This window comes from Neofelis nebulosa, chromosome 12 (genome assembly GCF_028018385.1).
Source record: "Neofelis nebulosa isolate mNeoNeb1 chromosome 12, mNeoNeb1.pri, whole genome shotgun sequence".
NCBI lineage: Eukaryota > Metazoa > Chordata > Mammalia > Carnivora > Felidae > Neofelis > Neofelis nebulosa.
The window spans coordinates 31,388,190-31,403,077 of record NC_080793.1 but is presented as its reverse complement, the minus strand read 5'-3'; the positions used below and the strand labels follow the sequence as shown (position 1 = coordinate 31,403,077).

At 40.1% G+C, this 14,888-nt stretch overlaps 1 protein-coding gene across 3 annotated transcripts; it reads left to right on the top strand.

Moving 5' to 3' along the window:
• The first annotated feature begins 137 nt into the window (after positions 1–137).
• On the top strand, positions 138–13,179 carry ZNF189 (zinc finger protein 189). 3 transcript variants are annotated; one of them, XM_058694733.1, is made up of 3 exons: positions 138–561; positions 1,267–1,393; positions 10,388–13,179. In XM_058694733.1, the coding sequence occupies exons 1-3, from the start codon at positions 529–531 to the stop codon at positions 12,106–12,108; spliced, it is 1,881 nt and encodes a 626-aa protein (XP_058550716.1). In that variant the 5' UTR covers positions 138–528; the 3' UTR covers positions 12,109–13,179. The 3 variants fall into 3 exon arrangements, with proteins under 3 accessions (XP_058550716.1, XP_058550718.1, XP_058550717.1); XM_058694735.1 differs by having other exon boundaries at positions 139–561; positions 1,312–1,393; XM_058694734.1 differs by having other exon boundaries at positions 142–561; positions 1,309–1,393.
• The last annotated feature ends 1,709 nt before the right edge of the window (positions 13,180–14,888 follow it).

Genomic DNA, 14,888 nt, shown 5'->3' with positions numbered 1-14,888 from the left:
GTGACGCGCCAAGACCAGCCAATCAAGTGTAAGCTTAGTGATAGGTGTTCCCTTTTTCCTGTTAAGCTTCCCCAGAGGCTCCCTCCCGCTTTGCACGCCGGGAAATGTAGTCCGATGGGTCTTGCCGGCGGAGGCTGGACCGAGGCGCGCTCTCAGAGCACGACGGGAGTTGTAGTTGGGGGGCGTCCCGGGAAGGTTCCGGGTGACGCCTTCTGGTCCGGGGGCGGGCGGTCATAGCGCTCCTTGGCTGAAAGGAGGAGGAACTGGCAACTGGGAGGAGGCTCTAGTGAGGCCTGGAAGGCTGCGCAGCTAGGTGGGGAGGGAATTTGGAGTTGGGGGACAACCAAGTAGTGGGTCTGATATGCTGCTGGGGTCGTGACCGCTCTGGGACCGAGGCAGGACCTGGCCAGACCCAGCCTGGAGGCCTCGCCTTCGTGGGGCCTAATTTCCAACGGCCGGGTAGGCCTCACGAGAAGCTCCTTTCCTTGCGGCTTTCCCGGGTTCCCGTCCTGATTTTCTGTCCTGGAGATGGCCTCCCCGAGCCCCCCGCCGGAGCCAAAGGTAAGTCGCCCCTCTGGGTATCGCTGTTCTCTGGCCACTACTGGAGCTAGGCCACGCTACCCACCCTGCCCCCCCCCCGCCCCCAACCCCACGACCGTGGTCTTTAAGGCCAGCGCTGTGCAAGGAAGTACTCCGTAGTGGTCCGGATTGCGCCTCGCGACCAAATCGCCCACTTGGCCCGTCAAGAGCGACTTGATAAATTAGCTGAAGAAAATTAGTAATGCTGCAAACAAGCGCTCTCATTTGTGAGTTCTTCCAGATGAGGCACCATTTTTGACTCTTCCCTGTGTCTTGTGCGCCTGTCACGAAGCTAGGACCCCAGGTAGACGCTTAGAGAACTTCCTGCAATTGAATTGAACAGGGTCTCAAGCCACTGCTAATAGAGTTGGATGGAGCCGGGCAATGAGGTGCAGGAAACTTGGGGAGGCCTTGGGGCAACTTACTAAAATAAAAGTGTTAGGGTATAATGATTCAGCCAGAAAAGCTCTATCCTTAGGACCATCACTACTGACGACCAGGATCCAGTTCAGTTGCCCTCTAGTTGGAGGTGCTTGTCTGATACAGAATTGGGCCCCATTTGGATCTCTGGGTAATCATGTTCCTCCTAGACTACCCGGCTCTGAAAAGTGATTGCTTCGGCTACTTTCAGTGGTAGGATTGTCCTTGAGACAACAAGAACTGACTACAGAAATCGTACTATTTCAGGGGTTGCTGACATTTGAGGATGTGGCTGTGTTTTTTACCCAGGAGGAGTGGGATTATCTGGATCCAGCTCAGAGAAGCCTGTATAAAGATGTCATGATGGAGAATTATGGAAACCTGGTCTCACTGGGTAAGAATCTTTTGTTCCTCTGATTAAAATATCTAAGAAGCTATAAGAAATCAGACCCTGAGAACACTTGAACCACCACGAGTACCAAAACTGCTTTGTTCCAAAGTTGAGATTCAAACATTTCGGCCATTAATTGTTTCCATGACTCTCATCTGTAGTGTCCTTGCAAAAACCAAAATACAAGCCTTTCTGGCTTCTTATGTTCATAATCTCATTCCCATACTGCTCTGCACTTTCCCTCCTGGCTCATCCTCCCACTGCTTTCCTCCCACCCCTTTTCACTCTGCCTTCTGGAGCCCCTGTTCTTCTTCACATAATGTTCCTTACCCCTCCTGGCCTTAACTGAAAACTGGCACTTTCCCAAGGACACCACTTCTCTGGCAGAGGCTGCTTACTCTCCCACATCCTCCTTTTTCCCTATCCTTTGTCTCAAGGCTGGAAGGGAGAAGTTACTATTCTCCTGGCTTTTCAGTATTGTTCCCAAAGCGTTAGTTTTAACCCTTCAAACAAAATCTCCCTTTGGAGGCTTCAGCAGTCTTGCTCTACCCACCCAGTTCTCTTCTGCTGTCATCTGCCAACATTGTTTGGTCTGTCACACGTAGATTTTGTCACATTTCAGAATCTCTCTATGCTAACCTATGCCATCAATGATGCAGCCATTATTTAAGCCTTGCTATATCCTGACCATGTTGTCTTCAGGAACCTTGCTTTCCTTTTTTGTTCAGCAAGTCACATCAGTGATCAACCCTCAATTTTGTCAAGGCAGGCAAATCGTAAGCCCCAGTATCTTAGTCTTTGAAAATTCTTCAGCCATTGTTTTTATCTTAGACCATAACTAAACAGGGGTGACCAAAACAGACATGATCTCTGCCCATGTAGAGCTTACTACAATTTCTTACGCTTCTACATCTGCTACTCATTTCCTCCCAAACCAGCTTATTCCCAGTCGTGCTACTTGTTCCTTGATTTCTCCTTTTTCCTCCCAGATTATCAGTCCTCTTCTAACTTCACCTCTTCATCTATTCCATGGACCTACATATGAATTATCACCAGCATGCTCTCTTGCCACCTTGTCATTGTGCTCTACCCATTCTGCAAACTTCATATTCTGTATTGGTTATAAAATCAGCTTTTTCTCCTGAGTTGCCAAGCACAGCAGGGGAAATTGTTTAACTGAAAGGATTAATGCCCTGGATATATGCATGGCTTTTCTAATAGTCTCCAGTGGGTTTTTACATCTCAGCCAATTTTTTATCATTGATTTGCTCATTCTCTTCTTCCCTTTAGTGACCATTCCAAAAACTTAAAAAAGTTTTCCTTGGGTCCATCACTCAGTAGTAGACCTCACTTTCTGCTTCACAGAGAAGATAGAGGCCACTGAATATGAACTCTAACTTTCTGCCCCTTGTGTGTACGCTTAGGTCTGCTCCTTTTTCCTCACTTCTCCAAGAACTTATCTGTCATCTTTTTTTTTTTTTTTTTTTTTTCCCCTTACAACTTCAGTCTCTATTCCTTCTCCTCTGGTACCTTTATTTTGGTGATGGGTATGTTTATGACTCTTCCAGTTGGGGAAAGTAGGGCCGGTTGGGGGGGGGGGGGGAGTGGCTGTCCTTTGAGAGAGCCTGTAACCTGCTCCTTGTTCACTTACAGCCAAGTTTTTGTAAGAGTAGTTAATGTATATTGTTTACTTTCCCTACCATTATCTCTAAGCCCCTTTTCTTGCCTCTACCCTTCCCCTTAAATTGTTTAGCATTCTACTTTAATAGCCTAATTGTCAAATGGAATAGACACTTGGACCTTATTTTATTTCACCTCTCTTTATGTATTTGAAGCTCTTTATTGCTTACTTGTATTGCTTTCCTCTCCATCTACATGCTTTCTTTGGCGAACCTTATCTGCAGTCAGGTCATCACCTACCACTGTGATGAGTCCCAGATCTTTATCTCTACCTAAGAGAAGCAATTGAAGCCTAACTGCCTAAGCAAAAGTCCTGGTTCCACCACTTAGAAGCCTTGTGACCATGGGTGAATTATATAACCTTTCCATGCCTGTTTCTTTTTTACCCAATGGCAGTAATAATAGCACTTACTTCTTAGGGTTACTGTGAGTACTAACTGAGTTAATATGTGTAAAGCACTTAGGACACTGGTTAGCATGTACTAAATATAATATAAATGTTGATTGCTATCGTCATCATACCTATTATCTTCTCTAAGAGCTCCAAAATCTTCGGCATCTCCTTTTGAAGACCACATAAATAACTCACACCTGGCCAATCTCAAATAACCATTAAGATCTCAAGGACCTTCTCTTCAGAATTAAGTACACCTCTCTGTGCTGCCATGTATGCACTGTGCTGCACTTCTGTTGAATTTGTCAACTGTATGCACAGTTTACGATCAATTTATCAAATGACTGTACTCTAGTCATTCTTTATGTTATTTCTCTAACCAGACTGGTCTCCATGAGGATGGTAACTATATATTTTTTCATTTGATTTCTCCAGCACTTAGCACAGAATCAGGTATATATTATATGCCTTTAAATATTTGTATAACTGAATTACTATACTTAAGACTCAGAACCTCTTGTGGCTCCTGGGTGGCTCAGTTGGTTAAGCATCCAACTTTGACTCAGGTCATGATCTCGCAGTTTGTGGGTTTAAGCCCTGCATCAGGCTGTGTGCTGACAGCTCAGAGCCTAGAGCCTGCTTCGGATTCTGTGTGTGTCTCTCTCTCTGCCTCTCTCCCCCACTTACACACTATCTTTCCCTTTCTCTCTTTCTCAAAATTAAATAAACATAAAAACAAGAAAAAGATTGGTACCTCTTGAACAGATTATTGCATTAGCCCATAAACTAGCCTCTTGCCTCCAACTCCCTTTCTTTTAATACATTCTATTCACTGCCACCAAAGGGATTTTGTTAGTTAACTGCTTACAATTTCAGATTCCTGAGAGCTTAATAAAAAATTTAATTTCTTGTCCTACCTACCAGGGCCTCTCTAAATAGCCCCTGCCTAGCTTTCTAACATCATCTATTACTTCCTGCACACCACTTCAGTCTCTAGCCAGATCAGCTGCTGATTTTTTTCTCCCAATATGCCATGGTGTCTCTGAGTCACTGCCAGCTTTATCCACACATATGGTATCCTGGTTGATAGAACCAGGCAAATGCCCAGTCTTGCCTGTCCCTACTACTGTAAAATGTGAGTACCATATGGATGAAGGCATGGCAGTGAGCCCATCTGTGATCTACTTTCAGGCTCTCATTTTAGCTGAACTACAGCTTTTTATCAGTTCTTTCTCCCTCCACAGCCTTTTCATCTTCCTCTGTAGACTCTGTCTCCATTCCCTTGATGAAGAATCACAATTACTTAACCTTTTTTTCTTTAATTTTTTTAATGTTTATTTATTTTTGAGAGAAAGAGAGAGACATAGTATGAGTGGGGGAGAGGCAGAGAGAGAGAGAGACGAGACACGGAATCTGAAGCAGGCTCCAGGCTCTGAGCTGTCAGCACAGAGCCCAGTGCGGGGCTCAAAATCACGAACCGCGAGATCATGACTTGAGCCAAAGCCTGACACTTAAATGACTGAGCTACCCAGGTGCCCGCTTAACTTTTCTAATATAGTGTTTTCCTGCACTTCATCTTGCTGCTTTACTTAATACAATACTTTTCCAGTTTTAATTTTGGTCCTTTATTTAATACCTTTCTCCTTTCCATGCTGATTTTTACTTAAAAGCTTTAGTAACAACATTGATAATACAGCTGGCAGCTTGATCTCAGTTCTTTGAAATGAACTGGACTTCTTTAATTTTAATGACTCCTTTTCAGTCTGCTTGAACCTTATTGGACCTTGACAGAATTGGGAATTGCTGTACCTGTAAGACCTTAATCTCATTGCTTCAGTTCTTTGATTATAGTCTCTTTTCAGTTATTTGTTCAACTACTCATCCATTCAATAAATAGTTAATCAAGCACTGTGCTAGCGCTAAGAATGCAAGTCTTCCCCATTCTGTCATTCTTTTACCAAGAAAACTGTTCTTTTTATACTTTTTTAGATACTAGGGTTAGCAACTATGGTCCACAGCCCAAATCTGGCACTGTCCATTTTTATAAATAAAGCTTTATTGGAACATGGACATGCCCAATCCTTTGTGTATTATCTGACACTACTTTCACGCTATAGTGACAGAGTTGAATAGTTGCAGCAGAGACCATTTTTAGCTAACAAAGCTAAAAATATTTATTGTCTGGCCCTTTTTAGAAAATGTGTGGTAACTCTTGTTCTTTCCTAAAGTTTAGCCACTTCCACTTTACCATTTCCTTGCTTTTTGTCTCTCTTCTCAGCTAGCATATTATTAAAACGGATTAAAGATTATAGGAATCAACTCAAACTAGCTTAAGCCAACAAGAGAACTTACTGTAGGGACATAGGTGGCTCATAGGATATATAAGCATGATTGCAACTGGATATCAGAAAAGGACTAAACCCAAAAATTGGTGCGCTCAGGAAGTCAGTGATTAACCCTTGCATTTTGTTTCTTTCTCCTTGGTAGATTAGTCTTTCCTCCTCATATCCACATGCTTTTGTCCCTATAGCTTCTGAGTTGATAGGTTACAATTCTGTCATGTTCAGAATAACTGCATATTTCATTTTTAATTCCAAATTCCTGGGAGAGATGCACTTTGAGTCAGCGGTACTCTAGACAAATTAGCTATGATCACAGGATGGGAACATAAGACAAGCATGGCAGAGACCTCAGAAGGTGATTACAGCTAACAAGCCTAGATTTCACAGATAGTCCTTTCTGTGCTGCTTTGTATACAAGACTGAAGTCACTTGTTTTCTTTACCTATCTCTTTGACCTGTTTATTTTTGTGCCAGAGCATCTCTATTTTACTTAGCAATATATTGCATTTAAATCTAGCATGATAAATCATTCTCTTATATTCTTTTCCAGGATACACTTAGCTAGTTTTCTGCATTCTTCCAGTTGAAATTTAGATTCATTGGGGTTTTTAATTAGTTCATAAGATTTTGATTGGAATACAATTGGGTTCATAGATTGTTTTAGGAAGAATTAAGATCCTTATAATATTGAATCTCTTTAGCAATTTGGTTGACTCTATTTATCTGTCTTAAGTCCTTCAGAAAAAGTTTATGGTTTATCTCTGTGGATCTCGTACAGTTCTTGTAAGATTTATTCATAGGTTTTATGGTTTTGTTATCATGAAAAGCATATTTTATTTTTCTATAATATTTCCCAACTGGTTATCCTTGGTAGTAAGTACCAGTATTTATTTTATAGCTTAGTCTTCATGTTGCTATTATATTTCACTTAATTCTTCTAGAAATTTTAGTTAGACATTCATATTGTCTGCAAATAAGAATTTGTCTTACTCCTTTGAGTAAAACCCCTGGAACAGTAACCACTGGGTAAACATTAAGAGAGACTTCCCCTTCTCACAAAGAATTTGCAAACCCATAGAAGAGACGAACACAAACAGTTAAAACAGCAGTGCAGTAATAGCTGTAATACAGTTGTGGATGAGGACTGGTGATAAAAAACAGAACACCTAATCTGTCTAGTGGACTTAGTGAAGGCTTTGTGGAGGAACTGTTGCTTTGAATTGAGTCCTAAAGAGCAACCAAGAGTTGACCAGGTAAACAACGCTGGGGGACATTTAGTAAACGAGATATGCAATGAAATGGTATAAAACATTAACATAAGCAATTTGCCCAATTCCAGTGTGAGAAAGTGGGTAGAAGGGTGACTTGAGGTTTAGAGAACCTGTTGTGAAGCACTGAGTATCATAATGTAAAGAGCTTTGATTTGATCCTAGAGGTGATAGAGTACCAGTGAACCTACAGGTGGTGATGTGACTGGAATTCCATTTCCTGTACATCTCTCTGGATGCAGCGCAGTAGGTATGGTGTGGGGGCAACTTAAAGACTAGAGTGAAGGATTATTAGATGGCTTTTGCATCATCCAGAGAAAACATGGGAAGAAGGTAGATACTAGAGAGTCAGATCTTTGGTTTTGGTGATTGGGTAACAAAAAGAAAAATGGAGAAATCTAGGATGATTTTCTACTTTGGGTAATGGATGAGGATGCCCGTTAAGAGAAGATAATTAGAGGTAGAGACCTATATGACAGCAGATGATGAGGATCATGTTAATTGCAAGCCCTTTTTGAGGCATGTAAGTGGCGATATCCTGAGTATGAATATAGAGCAAGGTAAGAATGTAAACATGGGTGGGGCACCTGAGTGGCTTAGTCAGTTAAGCATACAACTCTTGACTTTGGCTAAGGTCATGAGCTCAGTTTGTGAGACTGAGCCCTCCTGTCAGGCTCTGCACTGACAGTGGAGAGCTTGCTTGGGATTCTGTGTCTCTTCTCTCTCTCTCTCTCTCTCTCTCTCTCTCTCTAAATAAATAAATAAATAAATAAATAAATAAGCTTAAAAGAAAGGAATGTAAACATTATTGGTAACAGTAACCTTGTCAAACAGCAGTTGACAAAGGAAGAAAAATACATGAAGGAGATTTTTTAGAAAAGGCCAAAGAAAAAGTAGGGAGGGGACTAGAAAAATGCAACATACAACAATACATACATATAGCATACAACAACAGCATAGAAACTTAATACAACAACAGCATAGAAACCAAAAACAGATAGTGTCAAAATGGGAATAATCGACAGTGTCAGATGCTGCTGAATAAAAGACTGAAAAATGTTTGTTGTATTTGTTATTCAAGAGTTATTGGTGGGGCGCCTGGGTGGCGCAGTCGGTTAAGCGTCCGACTTCAGCCAGGTCACGATCTCGCGGTCCATGAGTTCGAGCCCCGCGTCAGGCTCTGGGCTGATGGCTTGGAGCCTGGAGCCTATTTCCGATTCTGTGTCTCCCTCTCTCTCTCTGCCCCTCCACCGTTCATGCTCTGTCTCTCTCTGTCCCAAAAATAAATAAAAAACGTTGAAAAAAAAAAAAAAGAGTTATTGGTGATTTCATAAGAAGCATCTCTAGATGCTGGAAACCAAAGCCAGATTTCACAGTAGGTTATAGAACAGATTGAATGGGAAGATGTTGGGCATGGAAAACATAGTTGGGAAATGGAGAGCTACAGAGTTAAAATTTTATTTCACAAATTTGGATTTCATTAAGAGAAGGATTTCAGGTTCAAGATATAGTTGGACATATTTGTATGCTGAGCATATTTGTATGCATGTTGATATGTTGGACAATGGAGAATACAGATGGAAGAAAAAGGGAAAAATGCTAATAATTGAACAAACACTCAGAGACAAGTGGGATAAAGAGAAGGTAGATGAATTCAGCTTGGATAGGAATGGGATAGATCTTCATGTGCCATTGCATATAATTTTATAGGAAGGAGGAAGAAAGTTGAGGGAGTTCTTTGATCCTTTTTCATTGTGTGAAAGAAAGCAGTCCAGTGAAGTGAATTTGAGAGAGAATACTGTAAGTAGTATAAGCAAAAATAAAGTTTCTACTAGTTTCTTAGAGGAATAAGAGAAGGCTTTTTGGAATAAAATAACTTAATGACTGGTTTAAAGTGAGTGAAGAAAAATTCGAAGATGACTCCAAAGGTAGAAGGTTAGAAAATTAAGAGAAAAGAGGAAGTCTAAAAAAGGAAATTGTTTAGGGCCAAATATATATTTGGTAGTGATCAACCGAATATGTGGAATTATCCAGCAGAAAGCAAGAGAGAAAAGAAAGAAGTCAGAGGCAGACTTAAGTGTTCTATATGCCACTCCGTTTACATCATAGACCATTATGTTCTCTTTCCTTAACACATGCAAGATTTTCATTTCTCAGATGTCTTAGAGACTCTCAGTTGGAACCAGATAGTTCCAATGTGGCTTTTACATCTTTGGAAGAGTAAGAATCATGTATACTTGAAGAACGTGGGGTGATTTGTGGTAGGTGAGGTTACCACACACTGCTTTTCCCTGTTTCTTTCATTAACCTTGACTGTGTTCCTTTGTATTTATTTTTTTCATTCTATATCATAGACTCCATGTCACTCCAACCCATTTTTTTTTAAAGCTGTTTTGTCTCTTGATACAGGAATTGCTTTACTTAATATTTTACCATTTTATTTTCTTTCCCCAGTATACTTGTCATTCATTTTATTTGGTAGGAAGTTTCATGTCTTGTCTTTGCATACTGAATCATTACACAATGCCTGGCATGCTTTTGATTGCAATAAGTAAATTCTTTTTTTTTTAATTTTATTTTTATTTTTTTATTTAATAAGTAAATTCTTATTAATTGTTGCTTCCTGGTTTTTGTCTTTTATCTTTCTCAACATCATTTTGTGTTCCTTTCTGTCAGTTACTTAATCTACTCACACTCCAGCAATGTTGCTTCATTCCAAATTTCCCAGAACCTACTGTTTTCTTCCTGTGTCATCCTTTCTTCTTTGACAGACTAATTCATCACACCACTACTTGTTTTATTTCATTGTTGGCCCATCTTACCTTGCATAATTCTCTGTTGATCACCAGCCCTTCCTCCCAACTCTGCTTACCCCCACTAACTTATCATTTGCCTCATAAAAACACTCTTTTCTGGGCACCCAGCTGGCTCATTCAGAGGAACATGTGACTCTTGATCTTGGGGTTGTGAGTTTGAGTCCCATGTTGGGTGTAGAGATTACTAAAAAAAATTAAAACTTCAAAGCTTGCTCCGTTAAAAAACAATACTCTTCACACCCCTTCTCTAAGAAAAACTTTTCCTCAGTTAACTAATAATAATATTTACATAGCTTGTATTCTTTGCCAGGTATGGTCTTAAATGCTTTATGTATAGGAACTAATTTAATTTTTACAACAATACTGTGAAGTAATCATCCACATTTTATAGATGTAGTGGATTGATTTATCTTAATCTTATTTTCCTAAGCATTTCTCCTTGCTAGCAAAGAGCCTGGCTAATCTTTCTATTTTCTATTTTCTATTTATTATTCCAGATGTTTTAAACAGAGATAAGGATGAGGAGCCAACTGTAAAACAAGAAATTGAGGAAATTGAGGAAGAAGTGGAACCACAGGGTGTAATAGTTACAAGAATCAAAAGTGAAATTGATCAAGATCCCATAGGTAGAGAAACCTTTGAACTTGTTGGTAGGTTAGATAAACAGAGAGGAATCTTCTTATGGGAAATACCAAGGGAATCTTTGGCCCAGGAACAGAGAATGTTCAGAGGAAACACTAACATTATTCGTAAGAGACCAAACCCAGAAGAGAAATGCCATAAATGTGAAGAATGTGGAAAGGGATTTGTCCGCAAGGCCCATTTCATTCAACATCAAAGGGTCCATACTGGTGAGAAGCCTTTTCAGTGCAATGAATGTGGGAAAAGTTTTAGTCGCAGTTCGTTTGTTATTGAACATCAGAGAATTCACACTGGGGAAAGGCCCTATGAGTGTAATTATTGTGGAAAAACCTTTAGTGTGAGCTCAACCCTTATTAGACATCAGAGAATCCACACTGGAGAGAGACCCTATCAGTGTAATCAGTGTAAACAGAGCTTCAGCCAGAGAAGGAGCCTTGTTAAACATCAAAGGATCCACACAGGTGAGAAACCCCATAAATGTAGTGACTGTGGGAAAGCCTTCAGTTGGAAATCACACCTTATTGAACATCAGAGAACTCACACTGGTGAGAAACCCTATCACTGTACCAAATGTAAGAAAAGCTTTAGTCGAAATTCATTACTTGTTGAACATCAGAGAATTCACACTGGGGAAAGACCCCATAAATGTGGTGAATGTGGAAAAGCTTTTAGATTAAGTACATACCTTATACAACACCAAAAAATCCACACTGGTGAGAAGCCTTTTCTTTGTATTGAATGTGGAAAAAGCTTCAGTCGGAGCTCATTTCTTATTGAACATCAAAGGATCCATACAGGTGAAAGACCTTATCAGTGCAAAGAGTGCGGGAAAAGCTTCAGTCAACTGTGCAACCTTACTCGTCATCAGAGAATTCACACAGGAGACAAACCCCATAAATGTGAGGAATGTGGAAAAGCCTTTAGTAGAAGCTCAGGTCTTATTCAGCATCAGAGAATCCACACCAGAGAGAAGACTTACTCATACAATGAAACTAAGGAAAGTTTTGATCCAAATTGCAGTCTTGTTATACAGCAGGAAGTCTATCCCAAGGAAAAATCTTATAAATGTGATGAATGTGGGAAAACTTTTAGTGTCAGTGCTCATCTTGTACAACATCAAAGAATACACACTGGTGAAAAGCCCTATCTATGTACTGTATGTGGGAAAAGCTTCAGTCGGAGCTCATTTCTTATTGAACATCAGAGAATCCACACTGGTGAGAGACCTTATCTATGCAGACAGTGTGGCAAAAGCTTTAGTCAACTTTGTAACCTTATTCGACATCAGGGTGTTCACACAGGTAATAAACCCCATAAATGTGATGAATGTGGGAAGGCCTTTAGCCGGAACTCAGGCCTTATTCAGCATCAGAGAATACACACAGGAGAGAAACCTTACAAGTGTGAGAAGTGTGACAAAAGTTTTAGTCAACAGCGCAGCCTTGTCAACCATCAGAAGATCCACGCAGAGGTGAAAACCCAAGAAACCCATGAATGTGATGCTTGTGGTGAAGCCTTCAATTGCCGCATATCTCTGATTCAGCATCAAAAATTGCACTCTACGTGGATGCAATAAATGTCAAGAAATGTTCGAGCGCAGTTTGACTTGAGACTAGCTACCCAAGTGCGGTTTCAGTATGGCTCAACATGAGTCAGGTTTAGTGATAAATTCTCCTTGGTGTCAGGCAAATTGTTTCTGAAGATTCTGTGAATAGTGGACAACTGCCCACAGGCAGCTCAAGACTTCCATTACTCTTTGTTTTGATGATCATAGAGAAAGACTCAGTAATTTATTTAAGCATCCTTTTCAAAAAAAAAAAAAAATAAGCATCCTTTTCTAACACATCTTTCAGCAGAGAGGTCAAACCCAGGTTCAGAGCACTTGGTATTGTAATTAAAAAGGAGAGAAGGACAAAGTTGCATTGGTACAAGGGAGCTGAAGGTAGAAAAGTAGCGTAATTATTCAAGAAAGTCCTCTGCCACCATTATATGGTGGTTCTTTCAGTTCCATGATGTGTCTGGCTGTGCATGCCAAAGCCTAGTAATTAAGCATATGATTACATTTTCAAGGAAACAAAGCCCCAGGTGTTTTTGGTTTTTTTTTTTCCTTTCTCTTTTTAACTGCTTCTCCAAAGTTTTGGTCATTTCTTAAGAAAGCCAGTTTTTTGGCATGTGAGTTAAAGAAGCAGTTCCAATGCCTTGTGGTTCCCAGATCTGTGAAATGAGTGGACCAGTAATTTTACACGTAAAGATTATGTGAGTAATTAAGAAACCTAGCAAAGGTGTTACCAAGGAACCTTAGGGAGTGCCTTTTTTAAAGATGGGCCCAACAAAGTGGAGGAAGACACTTCTTTATGTGCCCTCCCAACTGTGAAACATAATTGTAGTCCTATACAAATAATCTTACTCCTCCACTACCAGTAGCATGCAAAAGTGTACATATTTTGATTACCAAGAGTTGGAAATAAAAAATATCTGGAGTCTATGCTAGGAAGCTGAGATATTTTGGTATTGCTTTGGTTTTTATGGTAACTAGACTTTGCATGCAATTTTAAAATCCTTATTTCTGGTTCTAGGGTTTCCCTTAGTTAATGGTTATATAAACCTAATTCATCTGTTCTAATCATTAAACCTGTTTTGTTTTTTGCTTTGTGTAAGAGTTCTTTATTACTTTAGTGCAAAATCTATCCTGTCAAACAAATACTGCATTTGAAAATTAGAATTGGGGGGCGCCTGGGTGGCGCAGTCGGTTAAGCGTCCGACTTCAGCCAGGTCACGATCTCGCGGTCCGTGAGTTCGAGCCCCGCGTCAGGCTCTGGGCTGATGGCTCGGAGCCTGGAGCCTGTTTCCGATTCTGTGTCTCCCTGTCTCTGCCCCTCCCCCGTTCATGCTCTGTCTCTCTCTGTCCCAAAAATAAATAAAAAAAAAAAAAAAAAAAATTAGAATTGGGGTGCCTGTGTGGCTCAGTCGGTTCAGGTCCGACTTTGGCTCAGGTCATGATCTCACTCCTGAGTGAGTGAGTTTGAGCCCTGTATCAGACTGTGTGCTGACAGCTCAGAGCCTGGAGCCTGTTTCAGATTCTGTCTCTCCCTCTCTCTCTGCCCCTCCCGTACTCTCTTTTTCTCTCTCTCAAAAATAAACATTTTTAAAATTTTCAAAAAAAAATTAGGATCAAGATTTAAAAGAAATTGCCCTCACTTGTTCTACCTGTGACTACAGGCATACCTTGGAGATAATGTGTATTTGGTTCCAGACCAATGCAATGAAGCAGATAATTGGAGTGAAGCAAGTCAAATTAATTTTTTGGTTTCTTAGTGCATATAAAAATTATGTTTGCACTTAAGTGTGCGGTGGTATTATGTCTAAGAATTCAATGTACATACCTTAATTTTAAAATATTGCTAAAAAGGGCTAACCATCATCTGAGCTTTGAATGAGTCAATCACTGATCAGATTAGCATAACATAATAATGAAAATATTTGAGATATTCTAGGAATCACCAAAGTGTGACAGAGACAAAGTGGGCAAATACTTTTAGAGAAATGGAATCAATAGAATTGACACAGGTTTGCCACAAACCTTCAATATGTGAAAAAATGCAGTATCTGAGTAGCATAATAAAGCAAACCAATAGAATGAGGTGTGCTTGTAAGTTACCTTTCCTGGGTTAGTTCAATTAAGGTTAAATACAATTTTTTTAGTTTCTGAATATGGAATTCCAAAACACCAGAACTCCAATTCTAACTTCCTAATAGCTTGAGGAAAAAAACCTCCTTTTCTTCAATATTGTAGACATTCTGAATGTCACCTCCAAACTTAAATCTTCTCAGAATATGTGTGTGTGCACATGTAAATGTCAGTGTTACGGTATACATGTAGAAATTGTGCACTCTCCTACTCAAATTAGGTGCTCATAGCATATAGTTAACTTTTCAAAAACAGTTTGTAGCCCAATGAAAAGCATAAAAAGCCACTGAAAGTGCATTTGATGCCTCAGTTATCCTCCTGCCGTAAATCTCCCCCGTTTTACTAGTCCACTAGTGGTTCAGAGGCCATGGTCTAAACTAATGAGGTTCTTATACCTGTTCTCAGTATTTTGAAAAGCTTAATGCAAAGTATATTCTTCATACTTTGCAGTTTGCATGCACACTAAGACATTGTGCTTTTTGCTGGAGTTGCATCTGTTTTGTGTATGGTTACCTTGCTTAGCAGAAGCTCTGGCTGTTTGCCTCATTGTAATGTGGGGACATTGTCATATGAGATATACCCAAAAAAATTACATAACATCCTTGGATGTGAACCTGGAATGATATCTCAAAACTCCAGTAGCAGTGAAACAATTCTGGATTGTATGT